General features: G+C 36.4%; 1 protein-coding gene across 5 annotated transcripts; it reads left to right on the top strand.

The window, feature by feature from the left end:
- The first annotated feature begins 231 nt into the window (after nt 1-231).
- Nucleotides 232-22,476, top strand: LOC139114713 (kynurenine aminotransferase-like). Of its 5 annotated transcripts, none has more exons than XM_070676586.1 (16): nt 247-373; nt 6,230-6,293; nt 8,372-8,487; nt 11,724-11,785; nt 12,498-12,549; nt 13,082-13,183; nt 13,962-14,111; nt 14,581-14,667; nt 14,994-15,113; nt 15,385-15,505; nt 16,428-16,504; nt 17,731-17,820; nt 18,811-18,997; nt 19,406-19,482; nt 20,605-20,691; nt 21,491-22,476. In XM_070676586.1, the coding sequence occupies exons 3-16, from the start codon at nt 8,383-8,385 to the stop codon at nt 21,560-21,562; spliced, it is 1,389 nt and encodes a 462-aa protein (XP_070532687.1). In that variant the 5' UTR covers nt 247-373; nt 6,230-6,293; nt 8,372-8,382; the 3' UTR covers nt 21,563-22,476. The 5 variants fall into 5 exon arrangements, with proteins under 5 accessions (XP_070532686.1, XP_070532687.1, XP_070532689.1 ...); XM_070676587.1 differs by lacking the exon at nt 247-373 and adding an exon at nt 477-529; XM_070676585.1 differs by lacking the exon at nt 6,230-6,293 and having other exon boundaries at nt 232-373.
- Nucleotides 22,477-24,706: the final 2,230 nt, after the last annotated feature.

Below are 24,706 nucleotides of genomic sequence, written 5' to 3' on the forward strand. Positions count from 1 at the left end.
AAATACCTCGTTAGCAGCTCATACGTTATGTTTTCTTTGAAATACTATACACAGATAGCTAGGGTAAAGTAATAGGCACACACCAGACACACGTATGGCTTGTATAATGAAAAAAAAAAGTTTAATACAAGACATTTATAGATCATATTCATAACTTCTAGACGACTATTGCTCGCGAGACCCTGTGTGGTAACTAAATGTAACGCGCATACAACACAACACCCAAATTTTGGGTGAGTTAAAGGGCTTTGATCTTGGGGTCATCGTCATCCAATGCAACAACGGTTATCGTTTTCCAAATCTGCAAAAAGACGATTTCTGCCAGAGCTGCAAGCTGACATGGTGTAACATAGAGTGACTGTACTGCTGGAAGGTTTGTAATTGTAAACATTTCCTGTTATTGACGTTGAAACAATAGGTGTAGGGTCAAGGGGCATGCGTTGTAGGCGTTGACCGAGGCCTTTCAATGATGATCACAGTACCTCTAGCTGTATAGCATAGCAGAAATCCAAGCTTTGGCCAAGGCCAGGTGAGGTAGCATATGACACGCACGACACAACAACGTATCGACCGCGCTTAAACTATGGGCGTAGCACAACGTGACAAGGCCATATCTGTTTCCATGCAGCACAGAAGACAGAATACTGTGTGTTCCGGCGTTTTAACGGCGGCGGGGAACGCACAGCCATGGAGGTAGTAGAGACTACCTCCATGGCACAGCATTGTACGCGGCGCCATAACATCTGAACATCCTCAGCTTTTAGACGGCCACAATATTAAACGTAATACAGTATATACGATAAATACATCATAGCTTCGATGTACAAGAATAGAAGGATTCTATTTTTGTAAACCAATGATCATAGTTATGATGGCGTAGGCTAGCCCTGCGTACGATGCTGTGTGTCTACGGCATATTGCACGGTTGGGTTGGGGGTGGGAATCTCAGTAACCAAACATTTGTTTATCGGTCAAACCTGGTAAATATAATGGGGCGGATATCGCCTACATGTAGGCATAAAGGTCGAGTTAAAAAATAGGTCAGTCCGAAAGCAAATGAATAGGGAAGTTGCAAGGGCATATACTAGCCCTGCATACAGGTCTGTGTGTTACCGGCACTACACAATACAATACTTTATTGCTCAACAACACACTCAAGGAGTGTTGTAAGGCAAAAATTACAAAACTCAAATGCAGACTTCAACAAACACTGGATGAAGCTGCTGCTGGGGGAGGAACTAAAGTACAAGAAATAAATTTGGCAAGAGGTAGTTTATTTGTGAGTAAAGATATACATGAAGCTTTTCTCTGTCATTCAAATCAAGAGAGCCTGGATTATACAAACTTGTGGATAAAAATAGACTATCTCGATAAGTTCTGTATATTGGACATTTTATTACAAAGTGAAATTCATCCTCAACTATAGACTTATAATATTTGCAGAATCTTTCATTTGCAGGAACTTTTCGAATTGACCTTCCACCCAGTTGAAGTTGTGATCCAAAATTCTTAGTTTTGTCAGCCACTTCCTATAGGTAAAAGATCTTATATCTAGCAAGTAACTTTCAAATTCATATTTTGTCTTAAATAGTCTGTAAGTTCGGAGCTTATTCCTCTGCATTCCACACTTTCTTGTATCATTATGAATATTTCTCAGCCATGTTTGTTCATAAATTTCACATATTTATCATATACATTATCGATTGTGGAATTGATATTGCAAAAAGAAGACTATATATCACTCCCACTGTAAGAGTTCAATATGCTTTTTATATAATTAGACCAATCTTAATTCAACCTGGATGTATAAGCAGATCTCAGTAAGATGTCATCTGATAAAACCAATCTATGCCAGTATTTGAGCATGTGCTTTATCACCATAAAGTGGATTGGATATCTACCTAGCTCTCCAACAACATCATCAGACGGTGCATGTTTAGAGACTCCTAGGATAAATCTATAATAAGATATAATATTATATAGGGCTCAGCCCTTGGTGTCGCGCCAGGGGTTAAGATTGGCAATGTTATTTGAATTTATTCATGATAAAATAGAATTAATTGTTACTTGCTATACACGTTTGTGTGACAACTATGCCCAGTTTCCCTCTAATGAAAGCAGTTCGTACGTACGTACGTACATGATGTCAAACCCTGCAGCAGTGCAGGTATAGATTTTCTGTATTGTGTAAAAATGTTGGACAAAAATTGGCAATTTTTACCATGATAACAGCCTATTGTGTCAAACAAGGGACGTATTATGCCATCATTATCATTGCAATGGTAATCTCACTACCCACCTTCCACTTGCAAGCTGAAAACTATAACGTTCCGTCTAAAAACTGGAAATTTTTGAATCTAGTTATTGACACAGGGGCGCTTTTCAAAAATTCAATCCCAGCATTCTTTGCGTATGCCCCCCCCCCCCCCCCCATTCATATGCACAACAGTTTTCTCCCTTTTTCTATTTTTTATGCGATCTTTTGTACCAGTGACAAGGTGGATAATAACACTTACTGGCTAATAAAAGAGATATATTTTATAAATGGCATGTTATAAAATAATAATTTGCACGTTTCGTTTTTGTTTACTTACGAGTACTCAAAAAAACATGGCGGTGCCCATGAAAGTAGGGTACACTTCTGGTTACTCGCATAGTATATTATGAATATGCGCATGCTTGGTCAGACAGCCGCTGGCGCAACTACTAACATTGTTGAGAAAGTTACACTTGTCATTAATTTCATGTCCCCATATTTTGCAGCCATATGTCATAATAGGTACAATTAAACAAACATTATATAGGGCTCAGCTCTTGGTGTCGCGCCAGGGGTTATTAAAGATTGGCAATGTTATTTGTATTGATTCATGATAAACTGTAATTGTTACTTCATAAACGTTTATATGACAACTATGCCCAGTTTCCCTCTGATGAAAGCAGTTCACGTACGTACACGACGTCAAACCCTGCAGCAGGGCAGGTATAGATTTTCTGTAGCGTGTAAAAATTTTGGACAAAAATTGGCAATTTTTACAATGATAACAGCCTATTGCGATAAACAAGGGACGTATTATGCAATCATTATCATTGCAATGGTAACTGCACTGCCCACCTTCCACTTGCAAGCTGAAAACTATAGCGTTCCGTCTAAAAACTGACAGTTTTTGAATCTAATTATTGACACAGGGGGCGCTCTTCTATAATTCAATCCCAGCATTCTTTGCGTATGCCCCCGTTCATATGCACGACAGTTTTCTCCCTTTATCTATATTAACGATATTTTGTATCAGCGACAAGGTGCATAATAACATTTACTGGCTAATAAAAGAGGTATATTTTATAAAAGGCATGTTATATTATAGTAATTTGTTTCGTTTTTGTTTATTTAGGGACCGTCTCAGATTGTCGCAGAAGTTCAAGAAACGAAATTTCTTCGTTTAGATCAAAACCCCCTCCCCCCTCCCCCTAAACGAAACTTCAAAATAGCGAAATGTTCATGTCTGCCTGAGGGTACAATGTTGCATTTTGCTATAGCTACTAAAGACGTATTCCCCTTGCCACATTACAATTAAAGTAAACGATCAGATTTGAGTACTAACAGGGCATTTTACTGCATAAAAGTTTCATTTTATTTTACTTTCCCTTTTTGCATCTCTTGTGCTGTTCTTTGTCTTTGTGAACACGCAATTTGTACTTGGTAGGGGCGGTAAATAAGCGAAAAACTTTGACAAGGGGGCCAAGGCATGTTCAATCATATTAAAACGACTATGACCAGGTGCATAACAAGTGAGAATAAAGACATCTAGTGGTTAGAGCAGACGCTTATAAATAGCACATTTTTTAAAAAATGATACTTTTTGTCTTTGTATAATTTGATGAATGAAATGTTCAGGATACAATGTTCCTATCGGTAAATTGTGTTTGGGGCACAAACGAGAGGGAAACAGTTATAAATTTGTTGGCACGAGTGTGCAGTTTTTCTTTAATTTAAAATAAACACACGAAAACTTATGATCACAAAATAAAAGTGCGAAAGTGAAGTTCACTAATTGAATGGAGGTCAAACCCCCTCCCCCCTAAACGAATAAATTTCGCTTTTTGAACTTCTGCGACAATCTGAGACGGTCCCTTACGAGTACTCAAAAAAAAAAAACATGGCGGCGCCCATGAAAGAAGGGTACACTTCCGGTTACTCGCATAGTATATTATGAATAAGCACATGGGTAGTCAGTAAGCCGCTGGCGCGACTATCAAAGAGTGATAATGCAACTTTTACAGAGAGTGAACCATTTTGAAGGCCCTTACGAAGGCTGAAAAAAGCTTTCATTGCCTTCAATTTAAGATTGCGAAAAATTACCTTTGAATTTACCATTTGAGGTAATGACAAAACCAAGGTAACAGTACTCTTTCACTAAGTCAAGAGTCATTGTAAGTGAGGGTAACTCCTTTTACGAGATGATTACTTTTGTTGAACACAATAACTTTTGTTTTCTTAATGTTAATAGATAATTTCCATTCGTAACAAAAACTATGAAGTTTATCTAAGCAGCTTTGTAAGCCTGTTTCAGATCCTGAAATCAATAAAAGATCATCAGCATACATTAGACAATTGAAAAGGAGTTTACCAAGTTTGATAGGACAGTCCTCACTGGAACCAAATGTACTAGGAAGATCATTTATAAAAATATTAAACAAAGTTGGACTTAAATTTCACCCTTGCTTAACTCCTAAATTGGAGTCAAATTCTTCAGTAAAGCAGTTGTTACTTTTCACACAATACAATACTTAATGTTGTTGTACATGGACTTAATTATACGGCCTCCACCACAGCCCTGCAATGGTCTATGGAGATAACTGGGGTCTCTGCGGTCCGGATCCGGACCCGGACCGCAACAAAAAAACCGTTGGTCGAAATTCTGCTCTGTCAGGGCAAAATCCTTTCCCTGCCTACTTTTACCTCCTAACCGACCCCAGAAAAGATGCGATTAACTTCTCCTAACGTCCAAAACCGCTCGTTTTCTGAATCATAACGTACTTGACCGTTTGTTCATTGCGGTCCGGATCCGGACCGCAGAGACCCCAGTTATCTCCATAGACCGTTGCAGGGCTGTGGTGGAGGCTGTATAACGCCAGGAACACACAGACCTGTACGCAGGGCTAGGGCATATACATGTGAAGCTGTTTACATTAGTTTTCGTAATATTACCATGTGCATGATATACCGGTATTACCCAAAACCAAATAGCAATGCATGTTGCTAAAATAAATCTTGCTAGAGTTTTAATTAGGGGTTGTTCACATGGTCCATCTAAAAAAATATAGAAATATCCAGCACATCACAGCCTGTTATAAGTACATAAGGCTGCGTTCACAAAAAAAAACGATTAGGGTGCTGGAGGAATCACAATTGAAATCTTATTTTTTCAGATTGCCCTCGATACCTTCAAAAATTTTCAAGACCTACTCTGAATACACTTTCAGTTCTATCTCCATCAACTTTTGATGTGAAAAATATCCTTTCATGGGTAAAATGTAATATAACTCTGTGAAAATAGTAATGGATATACAACTATATCAGCATTAACCCTTTCACCACCATGGAATTGGCCCACCCCATTGTTATCAATGGTGATTATGGACCTGTTTAGTGGGTAGTGGGGATGAACAGGTTAAAGCCCTATTAGCTGTACCTTATTGAATTTTGCTGACCAAAAGTATACTATACAGCCTTTGGAGATGTAGTTGATTTCATTGTATAAATGTAAGCCATATATGATCTTTAAATATGTCAAAGTTCCTCCACAGTGTCACTCTTTGTCAATGGATTCAGTCAGTTGTTCATAGTTTTTATGTATGACTACCATGCCATGACCATGACTTGCAAGTCAAAATTTACTTGTTGTTGAAATATAACTTTAAGTTCATTGCCGATGTTCAAAAATATGTTTTTTATAGTCACACTTCAGTTAGTATTTTTTCATAAGTTTCCTTTGATTTCAAACCATCTTTTACAAAAAATGTAAAAAGATACAGCTAATGGGGTTATAATAGCTGTAAAACTTCGGTGCCATGCTTTCTATATTGTTTCAAACAAATTTATGCAGATTTAAACTTTGGATTATAGTTGATATATTTTCAGTTGACTGACAAAATTGTTTAACTCACAATAAATAATTGAACAATGATGTATAATTACATTCTTTGCTCACTGATATGTTCACTTTTATAGGTGCTAGCCATTGTCTTTTAGAAATATATTGACTCATTTCTTCAATTGCTGTCTGTGACAACAGGTAGATTATAGATTTTACTTTTTGCTTGCTGTGTTTTGGAGATGGTGTGTCATGGGTGTGGTCATCTTAGTTGTGACAGAATACATCTCTGAATAACAATTGATCGCTGTCATCACCAAAACTCATCCTACGTGTATCCATTGTTTTGCACATGAAATCATTGAAAAGATTGTACTAATAATAAACCACCATAGATCAATTTAAATGTTGGGATGCGTGTCACTCAATGTTGCATTCAGTTTAAATATCACTGTTGCAGTGTTTTAATGTAGTTTTTCAAACTAGCCAGATGTAGCAACTAAAGAGACTCCTTCAAAGGAGCGGAGGCCTGAAATTTGCCAATTAGGCTAACAAACGTAGTGTACAAGATGTAATGTGTAGATGATGTTGCTGTATTGCCACAACATTCACATTCACTAGTCATCACCAAAACTCATCCTGCGTGTATTCATTGTTTTGCACATGAAATCATTGAAAATTTTCCAATTAGGCTAACAAACGTAGTGTACAAGATGCAGTGTATAGATGATGTTGCTTGCCACAACATTCACAATCACTTTCAGTCGCAATTACTCTACCATGCTTAAGGTGATCATGAAAGATCTTTGATTGTCAGAAGAAATTTGGAAATTTGCTGATTTTTGTGAAGCTCAATAGCTTTGACATGACTGTTGATTCTTTTCAAATAATTATACATGCATGGTAACTCTCAGCGTCTGGGGAAGTGGTATTGCTGGTGATTAACTCTGAATGTTCATTAACTTGTTGATGTACATGTAATTTGTTTTCAGTGAAGCTTTAAAGTCAGTAGGGTTAAGTAAGATAATTTCCAGTATCAATGGTTGTACTTTAACCTCATGGACTTTCTGCTCTTAGAAAGTCTTTTTTCAAGGAGTAAAGGTGACTTTCAAAAACAAGGCTGTGAGTCATGTTTCAATGTATATTGATAATGTGAGTTCCAGTCACTGGCTAGTTGTCTCACTTGTTGATTCCAAAATGTCTCCATAAAATTTGGGTCAAGGCAAGCTAGAAAAATTACTAGACACCAAGTAGAAGCTTACTAGCTACAAAGACACAGTAAAGTTTTTATTTTATTTTGTTCCACACTTTAAACCATGCAGCCAAGCAGCCTCAGAATACAGTGACTGGAATGTAGACACCATATAATATTATCATGCAGTACTGTAACAAATTTAAAAAAAAAGGTTTCTGAGTTAAGCTCAACAACAAGATGTGCATAAATCATTTTGATTACAAATTAGATTTACGGCATACATAGAGCTTGAAGCAAAATTGTGCAGACATTTCCATTATACCCATGTACCACTGTTCTGAGCTGTACTGTCTCTCAGTCTCACTACTATAACAGCACCAATACCACTGTTCTGAGTTGTACTGTCTCTCAGTCTCACTACTGTAACAGCACCAATACCACTGTTCTGAGTTGTACTGTCCTCTCATTTTCACTACTGTAACAGCACCATACCCCTGTTCTGAGTTGTACTGTCTCTCAGTCTCACTACTGAACAGCACCAATACCACTGTTCTGAGCTGTACTGTCTCTCAGTCTCACTACTATAACAGTACCAATACCACTGAGTGTAGTGCAAATGATAAAAAATACCATTGAACTAGCCTCAGCTCAATAATGGTTATCTGGCTGTTTCAAACATAGTCAATCATTTTGTTTCATGGTGATGAAGAAACTTCATTAAGTTTGCGGGGTGTAAATGTTGCGGGCTGTGACCTATGACATGTATATTCATGGCATACATACCTGTTGCACTCACAAGCCTAAAGCAATGTAGCTGCAGTACAGTAACTTCAGGTTTTGCCTGGGTATCTGGGTCGACTGCAAACTACCACAAGCAAAACTTGGAGTTACAGGATCGCATCTAAAACTTAAAGCAATGATGAGTTTTACAGGATATATCTTGTTCAGTTTACATGCAACATGTTTTTAAGATGATGGCTGTGGTAACTCATATGCAGCTATGCATCATACTGTAAATTATTTGAAATGTTTTTCTTGATATGTTCTCAATTTTGATGCTATCATGCCTTTTTCTCATGGACAGATATCCAGTGTATGATGACAATTGCAGTTCAGGCAGCTAAACAGCTAACACGTCGAATATTCAAACCAGCTGCATATGCTTGCTTCAAAAATCTGTCAAATCAGTACAGCACAGCCGTAAGTATCATATACTTTGTACTGATCATCAATATAGTAGTATTTCATTGTTCTGCTAGCTGAGCAGCTGATGCTAGGTGTGGTAAAAAAGCTCTCGCTCAAAAAAAAATAAAACTCTCAAAGCAAACTAAATCTGAAACGCTTCTCAAGCTTTGACTCTCATGGTCTGAAAATTGCCTTTTCTTATAATAATAGGATCTTACAGGGATCTCTTTGTCAGTGATACGTTTTCAGTGTTGTTTAAAGTTGTTTGAAGTACTTGTTAGTGGGATTTGACACTTGCCATTACCAACGTTTACACAATTTTTGAGGTTTTAAAGTTCATTATTTCACTTTTTAATTTTTTGGAGTAGAATTTAATTAATTTTTGCACAATTAATACTATGATATTTCATAAGTCACCCTAACTTTTTCAGGCCCCCACCCCCTTGTTTAGAAGTATTTCAGGTATGTCACAACAACTTACAATAAAAGTGTCAATCATAGGATTTACAAACCCAAGAGTAATCCAGTGTCTTGCTGAACAACCATTCATCCAATGGCTTTTCATGCTTGATAAAATTGCTAGCATAAGGGTATGCATTTTGATAGTAGTAAAGATTCATATTAATAGCTTTTGCTTATATGTGCATGTCACTATTATGTCTATATTTATGTGTTCAATGCAGTAGTACAAAGATAATAGTAAAAGTAGTTATCATAGTTGTAGACCTATATAAATATAGTATATCTATTCAGTAGACCTATATAGATAGTATATCTATTTAGTAGACCTATATAGATAGTATATCTATTTAGATCTTCATTTATATAAAATACAATAAGGATTCTTTTCAAAGAAAAGTGTCAAACAAAAATGATGAAAGAGGAAGTATATGTGTAAATGTTAAAGCTGTTTAGAATTTTTTGAGGTGAGTTTTTTCACTTTTTCTTCTCTTTGTCTAAAATATTCTGTTATAATCTACATGATTCATCTACTGTGGACAAAATTTTTACAAAACATAGAATGTCTTCAGGTGCATTAAGTTGTACATTTCTTTTTCAAAGGAAATCATTCTTGATATTTTTAACAAGGATGCATGATGATATTGAAAAAATAATACCGAGAGACCCATGAAGTAGACAAAAAATATTATCTGTGGTGGAAAAGTACCAGTATGGTGCTTTGAAACTGTTTAATTTGTTGGAAGCCATTGGAAGCCGTCTTTGAATGTCTGTGTTCGCGCTGCCCATTCGCCACGTTCGCAAATGCGAATTGAAATCAGCAGTGGCGAAGAAAAATCGATCCTAATTCGCCACAGTGGCGAAAGTAATTTTTGTTGAAAAATTCCAAAAATAAGCAAAAACGTGGGGTTTTTTAGTCTTTTGTTGATCTGCGCTTCTCTTTCGGCGATTCGCGAAAAAACTAAATCTACTTCCGTATTGTTCTCTCCCGACGTACGCAATTGCAATCGAGCCAAGTCTCGCGAGAGATTTGACGTCAATTTGTATAGTGTACAGCATGCATATGATCGCGAGAATTGAAAATGCAGGCAGACGCAATAGAGCCCTAGTCTCGCGATAAATTTGACGTCATGTTTGTCTAGTGTACAGCCAGCAAAGCGAACACCTCGCAAGAATTGAAACTTTTGTTACAGCAGACACACGCATTTTAATCGTGGTCACAACGTTCGGTGTTGAAATTTATTTGCATCGTGGTCTAGACGTTCCGTGTTGCGCATTTTAATCGAGGTCTTATTTTAATAGATGGTCGATTTGCATCGCGGTCCTCATGGTCCCGCATTGATGTTCATTAAAATCGCCATCCCAACGACGCATTCCGTGTTATTGTGATTTGCATCGCGGTCTCGAATTCCGTGTTGTTGTTCTTAGAGAGGTTATAATCTAATTACTGGTACGTCTGAAGGCACACAGTGGCGTACGCGTATCCATGCTCAGTTGTGATTTTTTGGTCGATTTTGCAGTATTTTTTTTTGACAAACATACGAAATCGTCTAAGTTTTAAGAAACAATTAATTTCTCTACGCGAGGACTATTCAAGCTCATTGTATCCTCGCATTAAATTTACCGATTTTCTGTAATACAGTTATTTATGTGGTTTAGGGAAATCTTTATGACAGCTTCAGGTAAAAGTTGAATTAGACGACAACATTTCATTTATGTCAGGAAATCATAGCACGTACGTCTTGTACACGTGAACTCTATGGAATTTTCTGATATCAAAGATGTTTGATACTCATACTTAACGAGATTTCCTGTCTAAATTCCCGCAAATCACCAAGAAAATCTAAAAATTACTACACGTGTAGAAGTGTCGTTTGATGACGTTCCGAACGTCTGTGCCACATGTACGCGACGTCTTGTATGACGTGACAAAGACGCTACGTGTACTGATGGAACGTAATTACGTGTAACCAAACTTCTATTTTAATCGCAGTCCGAACGTTCAGTGTTGCTGTCATGCTGTTGATTTGCATCGCGGTCCCAACCTTCCGTGTTGCAGTTCATTTTAATCGTGGTCTCAACGTTGCGTGTTGCTGTCGATTTGCATCGCGGTCCAGAATCAAGCAATTTCCAGTGTTAAAATGAAGACAATTGGATACAAGGTTGATGTGTTGATAGTTTATTCTTGTGCATGCAACCGACATTGGAGATTATAGCATTATAGAAAGCTTTGTTTTCGTAAAAATGTGTGGCTAATAAAATTTGTCTGTGGCTAATAAAATTTGAAACTATTCGCCACAGTGGCTAACAGCTTTCCAAACCCAGCGCTAACACAGAATGTAGAAAATGTGAAATGATGACAGTGACAAGATAATGGATAAACCTATCATTATTGACCCTTTCATGTAAACATCCACATGCAGATGAAAACATCAACATTATAAAAAATATGGTATGACAGACACATGTACAGGGTGTTGCCATTATTATATCACATTCTAGACTCATTGACAGTGACTAGTTCATTTTCAAATGTTGCTTGGGGGATCAAGACAAATTGCACCCTCATAGGTATGTGAACAAAGCTTTGAAGTTTGTCTCAAGTTTAAGTATTGAGTGCCTTAGTTAACTTTTTGAACCTGACTCTGACACAGTTTACACTATTCCAGGATGTACATGTATGAATGTGTGTTGGGGAATATTAGGAGCTATAGCTGTATAGTAAACAAGGCTAACAGTGAGAGGCTATATATCCGCTCTCATATCACATTTCTGATCTTTTTCTGCTACAGACTACAATGTCCAAGAAACACGGTCCAGCCAAGAGAATTCAAGGTCTCGACAAGAATGTTTGGTAAGTTTTGTTATGAAGTTTAGACTTTAGTACAATACTCTACTAGTAAATCATGAGTGTCAAATTTGACAAACCAGTGTAACAGGCCCTGTAACTGTAACGTCTGAGACTTTTTCATTATTTTCCTTTAAATTTACCCACAGTTTCTTGTTCTACTCCCCAAATCATATCAAAACACCAAATATTTCACTTGTCTTCTACTGTCTGTGGTGAAACACAATGTTATTGTTCACATGTAAATTCTAGTCCAGACCAGAATTCACTTCTCAACAATATAACTATGCACATGTACAAACTAAGTTGACAAGCTGAATACTGTGTATCTCAAAATGCGTTAAGGAAGAGAACAAGAAACTATAGTTTACATTTAAAACAAAGGTAGTGAAAAAATCAACAAAAGTTACAGCTACTAGCCCTCTAAGTTCTAATTCAGAAATTATGAAAGGAAGCTCCAAAGCATTCGTAGAAATTAGACTGCTGGTAGCTGAAGTAACAAGACATTTTAATTGTGATAGAAATTTTTCTTTTACGGTAAACGGTTTTAACAGATGTGGATTTATATCATTTGTCAAATGTTTGTTACATAACAACACACCAGTTGATAAAAAATATTGTTTTCTATTGTTTTCCGGCCAAAATACATCATTTCATTATTTTAATTATTTGAATATCTGCATTTCAATAATGTTCTATAAAATCTCTTTCTTGATAGGGTTGAATTTGTTGGACTTGCTTTGGAATATAAACCTGTAAACCTTGGACAGGTTAGTGCACAGTATCTTAAATATAGTACCTTATCTTTTTCTCTGGTGAACTTTGTTGTAAGATTAGATATGGCCTTATGTATGTTTGTCTAGACTGAAATTTGCTTATATTAAAGACGGTCTTTCATAACAACTGGAGCAAATGTTATCAGAAATCACATGCTTTTAATTTATCATGTGAAATCCTATTTGAATAGCAAATAATTGTATCAAGAGCAAAATAGGTATACCAGCATGTTTTGAAATTTATGAGAGAAGTTGAGCCTTCGAAAAAGTGCTGTATGTATGCAGTCCAAGGGATGTTGATGACATGGTACAGCTTTCTTTCCCCCCCCCCCCCCCCCCCCCCCCCCCCCGATTAATTTTATCTTCGACTCAACCACTTCACTAGAAACGGCGTAGGAAGAATCTGGACTTGATGCCATCATCAAGACCTGAATGAGTAAACTGTTGAAGGTACGGTTTTCAAATCTCATCAAGAAGTCAGATAATTTTTTTTGATAATTTTTTTTTCTGTTTCACTCACTGGCAGGGATTTCCAGATTTTGCTGCCCCTCCAAATCTTGTTGATGCACTTGTGAAGACTATCTCCGGTGAAGAGAATAAAATGATGCATCAATACACAAGAGGATTTGTAAGTTTACTATAAGGTTTTTTGTGATGTTGATTTGTAGTATTCATTGTTTCTTTGCTTTTGTTTACTGATTTGTTTTTTTGTTTGTTTGTTTATCTTTCTGTCCACCCATTTGGCTCCCTAACTTCCTTGCTTGCTATGTGTTTTTGTTTGTTTGTTTGTTTGTTTGAATGTTGTGTTTGTTGATTTATGAACATTCCAAGACACACAGGGTAACTTCTACAATCATGAAACTGAACGTTAACCATGGAGGGTCTCTATCACAAAGCATCCTCAATGATGTTGTAAGGTAGCATACTGGTAACTTTTTCTCATTCCATGCATGAGTAAACCTTAATTAAATCCTTCATTATCACAAAGAAAAATTTTCTCAGAACCAAGTATTTTGGGCATTTTAGTACAAAATTTGGAGTTAAGAAAGAAACTTTTTTTCTACAACTAATGGAACAAAACTAATGAAAAATAAAACAAACGTTAAAGCAGCTATAATTCGTTGAAACTGGTACATGATGATTCCTTATATTGAATGCAATGATGAGAAGCTGACAAAAAAATAATTCAACTAGATTTGTGAAAACATTTTGATGTAAAGGAGGGATTAACTTTTTAAAAATAGTAAAATTGTCTGCAAGGAACTGTGTAATATTGGGGAAAATATAACTGCAGCAAATAAACATACATTAATCTCTGAACGGGGTTCAGTCACTGATGTGTGGAGGTGCTGAGACGCAAGTCATCCTGACAGAAATTTCAGAAAAGTGTTTTTTTCTTGTTCTAGGGGCACCCAAGACTAGTCAAGGCCATCTCAACTCTGTATAGTCAGCTGATTGGCAGAGAAATCAACCAGAACACAGAAATTCTATGTACAGTTGGAGCTTATGACTCTCTATTTTGTGCATTCATGGGATTGATTGATGAAGGAGATGAGGTAATTATCAAATTTTGTTTGATTTAATAAAAATAAGGCTAGCTTTAAGAACGATGGACCTACCACATACAAAGATACAGTACAATGAACACTATGGCAAGGGTTACAGAACACTATCCTAGGGCTGGGAATAGTACTATGAACGCTATTCTAGAGGGTACAATATGTATGTTTTTATTGATTACGAAGGGTTGGTGCCCCAGTATTCTTTTTGTGTTGCTGAATATGGTAATTAGCTAGGGCATTGAGAATTGGAAGAAGATTAATTTGGCAGTCAGTGCTGATCACAAAGAACAATGCCTTGTTCATACAGTACATGGTTTATGATTTGAAAGATGAGTGTAATGTACTATGAGTACCGGAAATTACAGCACATGTATCTATAAGACATTCAAAATCTGTGATACATTTATGAAACTTACTCCTTCTGTGATACCTTTTGAAATTTTATCCAAATTTCAATTTACAGGTGATTATCATAGAACCCTACTTTGACTGTTATGAGCCCATGACTAAAATGGCTGGTGGAGTTCCTGTGTTTGTGCCACTCAAACCGGTAAGAGTTCTGCGTTGTTTTCCATTTTAACATTCACACTTTATATTCTTCTCTACATCTCTCTCTGGCAATGATATTCATCAAGAAATCTATCAGTTTGTGTTTTTTTAACTATCTTTCATTTGGAAATGGTTTGAAAACACACAGGAAGATTATGTGAGATTACAACCTGCAATGGATATACAGAAATTTTAGATGTTCTGCATACATGTACAGCTGTATACCTTGTGTCTGGAATCTTATGTTATCATAAACAGATCTCAAAACCTGACTCTGATGAGAAAATCCTTGCAAATGACATGTACATGTATCTCATTGTTCCTCAGAAACATCCCCGTGTGCCTTCAACTAGGGACTTCGTTCTAGACCCTGAGGAGCTTGCCAGCAAATTTACAGATAAAACAAAAGCTCTGGTGCTGAACACACCAAACAACCCCCTTGGAAAGGTAGGTAGACTAACTATAACTGTGGCCAGGTATGGGTGTGTCATTCTCCCCTGTTTTGTTTTGTTTATATAGTGCTTCAATGCATTATCAGCTTGCATACTCTCTCTCTCTCTCTCTCTCTCTCTCTCTCAGTATCTGTAACTCCCCTCAAAACACACAGTTAGTGTTTATTCTTTACTTTAGCTCCATATGTTCAATTATTTCAACGGATATTCATCAAAGTCTTTATTTGTGAGTGTAAAAACATTTCATTTTCACTTTGGATCGTTAGGTCTTCAAGAGAAGTGAATTAGAAATGATTGCTGACCTGTGCAAGAAACACGATGTGATATGTATCAGTGACGAAGTGTATGAATGGTTGGTTTTTGATGACAATGAACACATCAGAATGGGTATGTACATCCATAAAATGTCGTGTGAGATCCACAGACTAAAACTCAATCACGTATTTGAGTTTTTGAATTTATATAGGTTGATTTTTAATTTACATAGGTTTTTGAATTATAGGTTGATGAGCCGCTCCATCCTAAGGAAAATAGCAGTTTTATAGCACACAGTAGTTCCTATCAACTGTATTTATACACATATACAAAGCTCGTGTTAAAATCTATCTGCATTTTCCAAAACTATGAACAGCATTTCTGTTGTTTGGAAATTTACTTCTTCAGTAGATTTGGATGTTCTTCATCAAATTATTGTTCAAATTATAACAAAATGAGCAATGCATATTTTTAGAGGGTGTATTTACCTTTTTGGATCAAACACTCTTTTCCTGGAAGACAGCTGATCCAATTATCATTTAATTTCTTCTGTAGCTGGGTTCTCAGGATTGATCTTTATGAGGGTTAATCAAATTCTGACTAAATGTCAAAGTAGCAGAAGTTTGATCTTTCAATCATTAATTATCTCAATATCTAATGCTGTACTCTATGGTAAGGTTTGGAGTGCTATTTAAATTGATATCTGTGTTTAGACACAGGCACTTGAATTATGTATACCTTTGAATTCAAATATGCAATTATGCTGGTCAAAAGCGAAAACAGTGATCTGGACACAAATTTTGGAATAGTGTTTCACTCAGAAAACCCTGCCACACTGCTTTTGAAATGAACTTTAATGTTCACATACATTTAACTATTTTGATTCTAAGTCTTTTAACTTTGTAGACCATTTTGACCGAGTTTTTGCTCCGTTTATAACAATAATGAATAACAATAATATTCAATGATTTGTTGGAAAATATTTTGTTGTGTGTTTAGTAACAATTTATTTTTGTTTTTCAAATTTCTGTATTTCCCATATCCACCACTGAAGCATCTCTGCCTGATATGTGGGATCGTACCATTACCATAGGCAGTGCTGGAAAGACTTTCAGTGTGACAGGATGGAAGGTGAGTGATTCAAACTGATCTGTGATGTTTACCATTGTTAGTGTGACTTTGATTGACTGGTTGGATTTTCATTTTGCTACACTAGCCAGTCAAAGTTCTCATCATTAGCAATTGTTGTTCTCAGCCCCAGAGATACATGTATCAGATGGCTTAATCCTTACTTTGTGCAATTACTCATTGCCTTCAGCGGTACTGTCATTAAAGGTAGCTACATACCTTTTAGACACTTCAGATTTTTATTTTTTTCTCAATTGAACACGTCCCAAACCCCAATAAAGTATACATTTTCTGAAAGCCCTGATATAGAGCTATCCGACCAAGCACAGTACACGGTCATTATTGCATAAGAGTCACGTGACAAGTGTTTTGCTGAACCTTCCAAAAACCGGTTTTTCCCGCCTTATGCGAACACGCTGCAAGATTTCCGGTTGGAATTTCTTCATTGACAAGCCTTGACAATATATTTCAAACCGTGTCTGGGATTTTCTTTATATGCCTTTGTTTTTTTTAATGCGCTCTTAAAGGTGTCAGATGAAGGTGCTTTTCAAGGAATTTTAATTATCACGCCATATAATTTGAATGGAGCCTCCAGGAAAAAATCGCAGACACGGTTTTTGAAGGATATTGTCAAGGCTTGTCAATGAAAAAATTCCAACCGGAAATCTTGCAACGTGTTCGCATAAGGCGGGAAAAATCGGTTTTTGGAAGGTTCAGCAAAACGCTTGTCATGTGACTCTTATGCAAATAATGACCGTGTACTGTGCTTGGTCGGATAGCTCTATATCAGGGCTTTCAGAAATGTATACTTTATTGGGGTTTTGGACGTGTTCAATGGAGAAAAAAATAAAAATCTGTAAGTGTCTAAAAGGTATGTAGCTACCTTAAAGGTGTATGTGCAACAAAGATACTGTAATATTCTTGAGCTCTGTTAAACCATTCTCATTTTCCATTTGTATTTTTTGCAAAGCTGTCAAATTGTACAGGCGTCTGTTGTAAGATGTTCCTTTACTATACATGCAGGGATTGTTGCCATTTCAATGATGTGGTTTCTGATGAGTGCAAGAAATCTAAATGCTATACTCAGTAGCAATGTCATTGTTTTCTTACCCCAGTGGTCTAAAACATTATAAAGAGTTAATCACCACATACTGAATGTAAAGGTTAAAGAAATAAAGTTGATAGAGAATCTTGTAACAGTTTGAAATCACTGTTTGTATGTTTTTCAGCTTGGTTGGTCATATGGTCCAGCCCATCTTATACGACCAATGATGACCATACATCAGAACAGTCTGTACACCATACCAACACCACTTCAAGTAAGTATTTGATGATTCTATGTTGAAAATGTCAGTAGTGGTAATGCAAATAATATACCAATAGGAATAATTCATTTTGCACCATTGCTAATTATGTCCAGTCATAACAGGTACAATGTATACTGTCACACCTTTAGGAGCCCTTTATTTTGTCCTGATTGTGCTGTGAATGAAAGTAAACTGAAGTAGAGTGTTGTAGCAGCATTTCAGGAGAGTTCACAGAGTAACACATCTCCCTCTACTGACTTCAGAACAAAACTTGCATCCCAATGTGATTCTTTCTATGATTATCTGTACATCCAGACACAGGGGCTAGAGAGGGAAATGAGCATTCCAAGGATACAACAGATATCATGGAACATTACAGCTGTCATCCCTGTCACATTCCCCCCCCCCCCGACAATGCCTCACCATCCCTGTCACAATCTTCTGCAAGTGCAGTACCACCATGCAGTGGTAGAACATCAACATGTTACAACCATCATCCTCTTCCTGAAACCTTGCTCGTATTCACCAAATAGTCAAGAAATATCTACTACTTTATGCTTGAGTACAAGAAAATTTCTATTAAGGCTTCAATATTATGATCCATTATTTCCTATCATATCACTGAGATATGCTTCCCAAGAAGAAATATGTAACTCTTACAATCCCTCATCAGCTTTGTAGTTCAGCATTCTCATGTCTTGATTTGCAGCTTTATGAATGAAACCTGGCATACTAAGCAGGGCATGTTTGAGTCAAAGTCGGCCTGACCAGCTCTTGAGGGCACATCAGTGTAGGTAACAGATTACCAGTACAAGCTGTGTAGTGATCCAGGGGATTTGAGAGAGTCTTCTGGTATATATTGGAGTATAGTGGTATATATACAGTGGAGTACAAAATGTATTTGGAAGAATTCAAAAAGCCTCCCAAAAATTGAATTTTTTCCCAATTCACAGAAGCTAGAATACGTGCTTAAGAGTTAATTACAATGTTTTGTTGATTCAGGAAGCAGCAGCCATTGGTTTTGAAACAGAACTTGCAAGGTTAAACCAACCAGACTGCTATTTCAAGGAGCTGGCGGCCATGTTGAAATCCAAAAGAGAAAGAATGGCTAAGTTTCTGTCTGAAGTTGGTTTAGTGCCAATCATACCAGAAGGGGGATATTTTATGATGGCTGACACATCTGGAATTGGTAGGTAATCATTTGTGAAAACTTTAAACATATTTCGTCTCCCTTCACTTGTTGATGATATCACTGTGGACCTTGTGATTGTAATTGTTTGAATGAAATCATTACCCCTAGGTTGACATGCTAACAAGGAAATTTTTATTTTCCTGGAGTTCCAAATATAGAATTTTATTTGTTTGTTTGCATTGTACATGTTTGTTTGTTTGTTTGTTTCCTGTTCATTGCTTACTGGTGCCATTTTTATTTATGACCCAAATGATTTGTGATTACAATAAAACCTACCAATATTTCAGTAAACTTGATTTCCTGGCAACTAATCTCATTAATAAATATTTGTATATAGACATGTATTCAATAGGTCAGTTTTTGTCAGTGTCATCATAGGCATCTATCTATCTGTTGTCTCTTCAGATGTTGACTTAAATGATCCTGAAGTTGGAGATGGCAACAGAGATTATAAGTTGGTCAGGTGGCTCACAAAGAAAAAGGTAAATTTTCACAAAAATGTAATATTGCATTCATGCACTTTGTAGACACTAACTTTTTCAGGACATATGTGTCAAATGCTGCTTTTGTAAATGCTTATGTAATTACACCAGCTGATGTGAAGTTTGTCATGCCCAAATTTTAACATGCTGTTTTAATCTGTGACATTTGTATGGATAACATTGTTTTCCAAGTAAAGTAAGGGGCAGTCGATAATAAAAGCTGACGCACGACAAACGTAATTCTTTCGTTTAGGGGGGGAGGGGGTAAAAGCTCATTTCGTTTTGTGTGCGTCAAAATCGCATAAGGATTTTCGTCCATTGTTTTCGAAGTGCGACTTTGCAGCGAGAACGCAGTACTACCTTTGTGTTCCTCGACAACAGAATGACCACAAAATACAGAGACAGAAAAGACAACGAAAATACATAAATGTGAAATAAAAACTTGTATGCTTTTTCAACGTGAAACATGTACGTGAAACATATTCCTATGTGCGGAATACATTAAAATGTTATGTGTCTTAAAAAGTGAAACGCGTAAAGTGGAGGTTTCCTGATAAATGTGCACTTCCGGTATTTTTTCATGGGCATATGGATAGGAGATGTGGGTATGGGTTTGTCAGAAACTGCATCATAATATGAAATTGATTTCGCATAAGAACTTTCGTTTTGAGGGGGGAGTGAAGGGGTCTCAAGTAAAACGAAGGAATTACGTTTCTTGTGTGTCAGCTTTAATTATCGACGGCCCCTAACCGACAGCAGTGATGATCATGTACACTCATGGCATTGTCATGCAAATTTCACAATTGTTACAAAAATAACATAATGTGACACAAATTAATTAGGCTATCCACAATCTTTTAATGATAGTGAGTTGTTTAGCTTCAGGATATGCTGTTCCACTTTCCTTGTGCCATTTTTTTACCCAAAGACATTCAAAAATACACATACATCTGTTTATTTAGGGCTGTTCCAGTACGCGTATGTACATGTATGGGTGCACACATACTGTGTATGTGTGTGTTTTTGTTTGTATGGTTATACACACATAGCTATACTAATCAGTGTGTATCTAGTACATTGATGAAATAAAAATTATTATTCCCTCTTTCTTTTCCAACACAGGGTATAGGTGCAATACCACCAAGTGCCTTTTATAATCCAGACCACAAACACCTCGGGGAAAATTACATCAGATTCTGCTTCATCAAGGTAATGTGTTGCTTTTCTCTCCTTGTTACCAATTTTTTTATCCATCTTCAATGTCAAGTCTTTTTTATTATGACAGGCATACATTCATGCAGAGTTGATGCATGATGTGTCGTTTCTAAATGGCTCCAAAATTACACACAGCTATTTTCAATGAATACACAAGTTTTGCACAGTTGTAGTGCTTTTGAATAATTTGTAGCAAAATTCAATGAAAGCATAGATAGTAATCCATGATAAGAGTCTGGTACAGGCAATATTGTTGAGCAGAATTATGTTATCATACTTATCAGGAGAAGTACAGTATTAGAACGAATTTGATTCATCTGCTGCACCAAAACATAAAACAGAGAGATGCAAAATGTGTTTATCATTTTCTTGTCTCAACAAACCACAATTTAATTGACAACAAAGAAAGCAAAGTCCTCAGTCTCTAATATTAGACTGTCAACAGTCCCTCTTGCCTTCTTTATCTAAACTACCAACATGATGTGGCCAGTGTCATAGGCAAGTGCTGTATCATTATGTAGATACGAAATAGGGAGTGCTTTCATCCAAAGATGAGTGTCCAGTGTGCCGGGCAAACCGCATCAACTTCACACTGTTACATAAAGGAAGAAAATGACAAAACAGCAGAAGCAGCTATCAACAGTCTGTGTAGCATAAACAATACAATTGATATTGTCTTTTGTCTTCTGTATACACCATGATTTGTGCATTAAGCTATGATTCATATAATTTTGTGCAAATATTCATAACATGTCTTTTTCAACACTAGCTCTTTCAATTTTGCATTTTGTAGGAGGATAGTACCTTGGACAAAGCAGAGAAAATTATCAGAGAATGGAAGGAGTCCATGACAAATGCAAAGTGATTCTGTACAAAGTTATACTGGTAATATGAGAGGGCAATAGCTAATACTCCTTGTGTGAGAGGGCACTAGTTCAAACATTTTATTTTTATATCATATCTTTTAATGACTACAGGTATTTGTTTTTCCCTCAGAAGTGTTTTGCAGTTTTGAGTTTCAGTGTTTTTAACATCTGTTATAAACATGACATATATTGAAATCCGTGATAGGTTCATCTGTTCTTTCAATAAATAAATACGTCTGTTAGTCTCTGTGTGTCAGTGTGTGAAATTAATGATAATGCAAAATGAATGCAAGTATCACATTCAAAAATTGACAAACTCTGCATGAGTTGATGATAGATCACTGGTGCTCTCCATGAAAATATTGATGACATAATAATCAAATGTTACAGCTTTTGTCCCTCTTACCAATATGATTTAGTGGGATCAATCCATTGAACAGTTTAAATCATGTATTTTTGGAAAAGGTTTTTACCATCAACAATAGATGTGGGAAGTATATATGCTTTTACAGAGGGGATGCAGGATATGGGATGTTAAGGGGTAAGGCAAGGCAGAAATGGCAGTCTGTTTAATTTAAATATGTCTGGATGTTCATATATTACTTTCTTAATGTTTTATTCACAAGAGGCTGTTGAAAACAGCAAATCAACTAACCATGAGGAGCTTCCTTGTATGAAATATAATTACATACATTGTGATTGAGTCTTAACTACTGAATAATGTTTCAGTATTTTTGGAAATAAGTGAATTTCTGGAAATGGAAGATATTTACAACCTTCAAACCTAAAGTTTTATGATTAGGTTTTTGTAAATTTAAAATTTAAAGCACTGTATGAACTACAGCACTATTGAATTGACATATTTAGTATAGGACATTATGCACAATAAATTGTCTGGTGATTTGTTTTCTAATGCTGAAATATCAAGGTGTGTGGCTGTCAGTGTACATGTGTGTTTGGGTGATGTCAATTAATTACATGTCAAATAAACACTGGTTTTCGTCACAAACTGAAAATTTCAATCAACTGCATGCATTGATTATGTGTAGCTAGATTTGTGATGACTTGAATATTTAGTGTGCCTCTGATATTCATAGCCAACTTGGGAGCATATCAAGCCGTAGAGATGGTTTGTTTTTGAATTTACCATATATGTATTGATATTGTTGTAAAACTTCAGTGAGATCTATGTTAACTGATGTGCTGTCATATGATTCGTAATTCATTCCAAGCAGACGAAGTCAAGAACAGAGACTTCTTGATTGGGTTCCATCATAGTGCATCCATCTGGAGCCATTTCTCGGACATAACTTGGCCGATTTGTCTCAAACGAACAGCACACTGTGGCATTCATTTGCACATTTATTTATTTTGTCATCCGATCAAACCATCAGTGGCCATTTTGCGCAAAGAGCTATAATTTACACGTGCCTTGACAGATTTCATTCAAAGTTGACGCAAAGACAGTACACTATGACTTATATATTCATTTGTAATGCGATACCGTCCCGTATTGGCGATTAGAGGCCATTTTGTTTTCATTTTTGTTGGTCAGGAACCAGTTTCAATTTCATTTATAGTCGGCACAAAATCAAGGTGCTATGACATATGACTACATATACCTATGCTTACCAGTCAGACATAATTGGTACATTATTTTGACTTCAAGTCAATTACATCTAATCAAACCGCCTAAATTACAAGAGGGGACTGCGCCATTAAGAATGACTTGTTTTCCGAGTTACCAGTACTTGTATAAAGGGTTGAAACACAGACAACATCTTGTAGGGAGACTGTGGTTGAACATGTACTGTGGGTGAAGCAGATGAGTCTGGATATATGATCAGGAAATAACAGTATTTTACAATGACTTACATCAGATTGCGACTGAACAAAGTGTTTTAAACAGTTAGCTGATACCTTGCAGAATAGAGCATAATAATCTATAACTGAGGAAATGTGGGATTTTGTTGACCGCTGAAAATTGCTATTAAAAATGGTATGTGTATATTTTTGCCTGTGGCAATCAGTGATAAAATCAGTGAGTTATACGAGGAATGGAATGGCTCTTAGAGTTCGTCGACGGCAAATAGGCTTTAGTCATTTCGCCATCAGTCTGTCTGTTTTCGAAGTACTTTTTTGTTCCCGATTTTATTTTGCCGTGACACATCCCACGAGTACATTTAAGCATAGACCTGGAGTTGAAGACCCGGGGAAAGACCGCTCCGTTGTCTATGACTTCGAGTCAGATAAGTGGCCTATTTCTGTGTCTGCGCACGCAGTTTTAGCATTTACATGTGTAAGCCATCACACCAACACTCCACTTATTTAGCTGAAATTTGTTCTTTCAATATATTTTGTGACAGAACATTAGACCTAGCGAGGTGTTGGTCAGGATGAGAGATAGACTTGTTCGCCATTTGAGATTTAACATATTTTCAAAAAGTTAATAAAGTATGCAATGCACGGGCCTCCTTTTCTAAAGTCAGTCGAGGAATCTACTAAACGAACACAAACATATAATTATCATGATCAGATCATCTTTTCTATTTTTTCAAATTTGCTGAGCCGCCACGGTCAAAATTTGATTTTATTAAAAAACGATAGCAAAATATATCACGGATATGTAATCTCAAGGTATAATACAATAAGGAACACACTAATGTCAACAATGGCATCTTACTTTGCCGTTAATAAGGCCATAGCCCCTAGAACGGTTTTAATGTCTATGCAATACGATTGGAACGTTGGATAGTAAAGTAATGCCAGTTTAATCTGCATATGTAAGTTTACCTGCTTTTCTTTTTAAGTTATACATTTGTTTTTATGAGTAATTTGTAACATTTCCACATTCAGCTATAGTGCACCTAACACACTAATGGGATATATGAACAATATGAAGATCAAATTCTCCCAAATCGTGTTATGCACAAACTGACCACAAGAGGCGTTTCCTTGGACCATACCCTCATCTGCCCCTTTGGTCCATGCTTTGACGTATCACCGACTGGGAGTCGGACGTGACATCGAAGCGCCTGCAAGAATTCACGAATCAAAAACTGCCTATGCTGAAACTTCAAAACATCTTTTTTTTAAAAGTAGTCACACTGCATAAAAAAGATTGCAAAAGTCAAAGTCATTTC

Source organism: Ptychodera flava, chromosome 16 (genome assembly GCF_041260155.1).
Source record: "Ptychodera flava strain L36383 chromosome 16, AS_Pfla_20210202, whole genome shotgun sequence".
Taxonomy (NCBI): Eukaryota; Metazoa; Hemichordata; class Enteropneusta; family Ptychoderidae; genus Ptychodera; species Ptychodera flava.

Coding starts and splice junctions, on each gene's coding strand:
- LOC139114713 (XM_070676585.1), top strand. CDS start 8,383: ATGATGACAATTGCAGTTCAGGCAGCTAAACAGCTAACACGTCGAATA. Junction 12,550..13,081: donor AACCTGTAAACCTTGGACAG/GTTAGTGCACAG, acceptor ACTCACTGGCAG/GGATTTCCAGATTTTGCTGC. Junction 14,112..14,580: donor TGATTGATGAAGGAGATGAG/GTAATTATCAAA, acceptor TTCAATTTACAG/GTGATTATCATAGAACCCTA.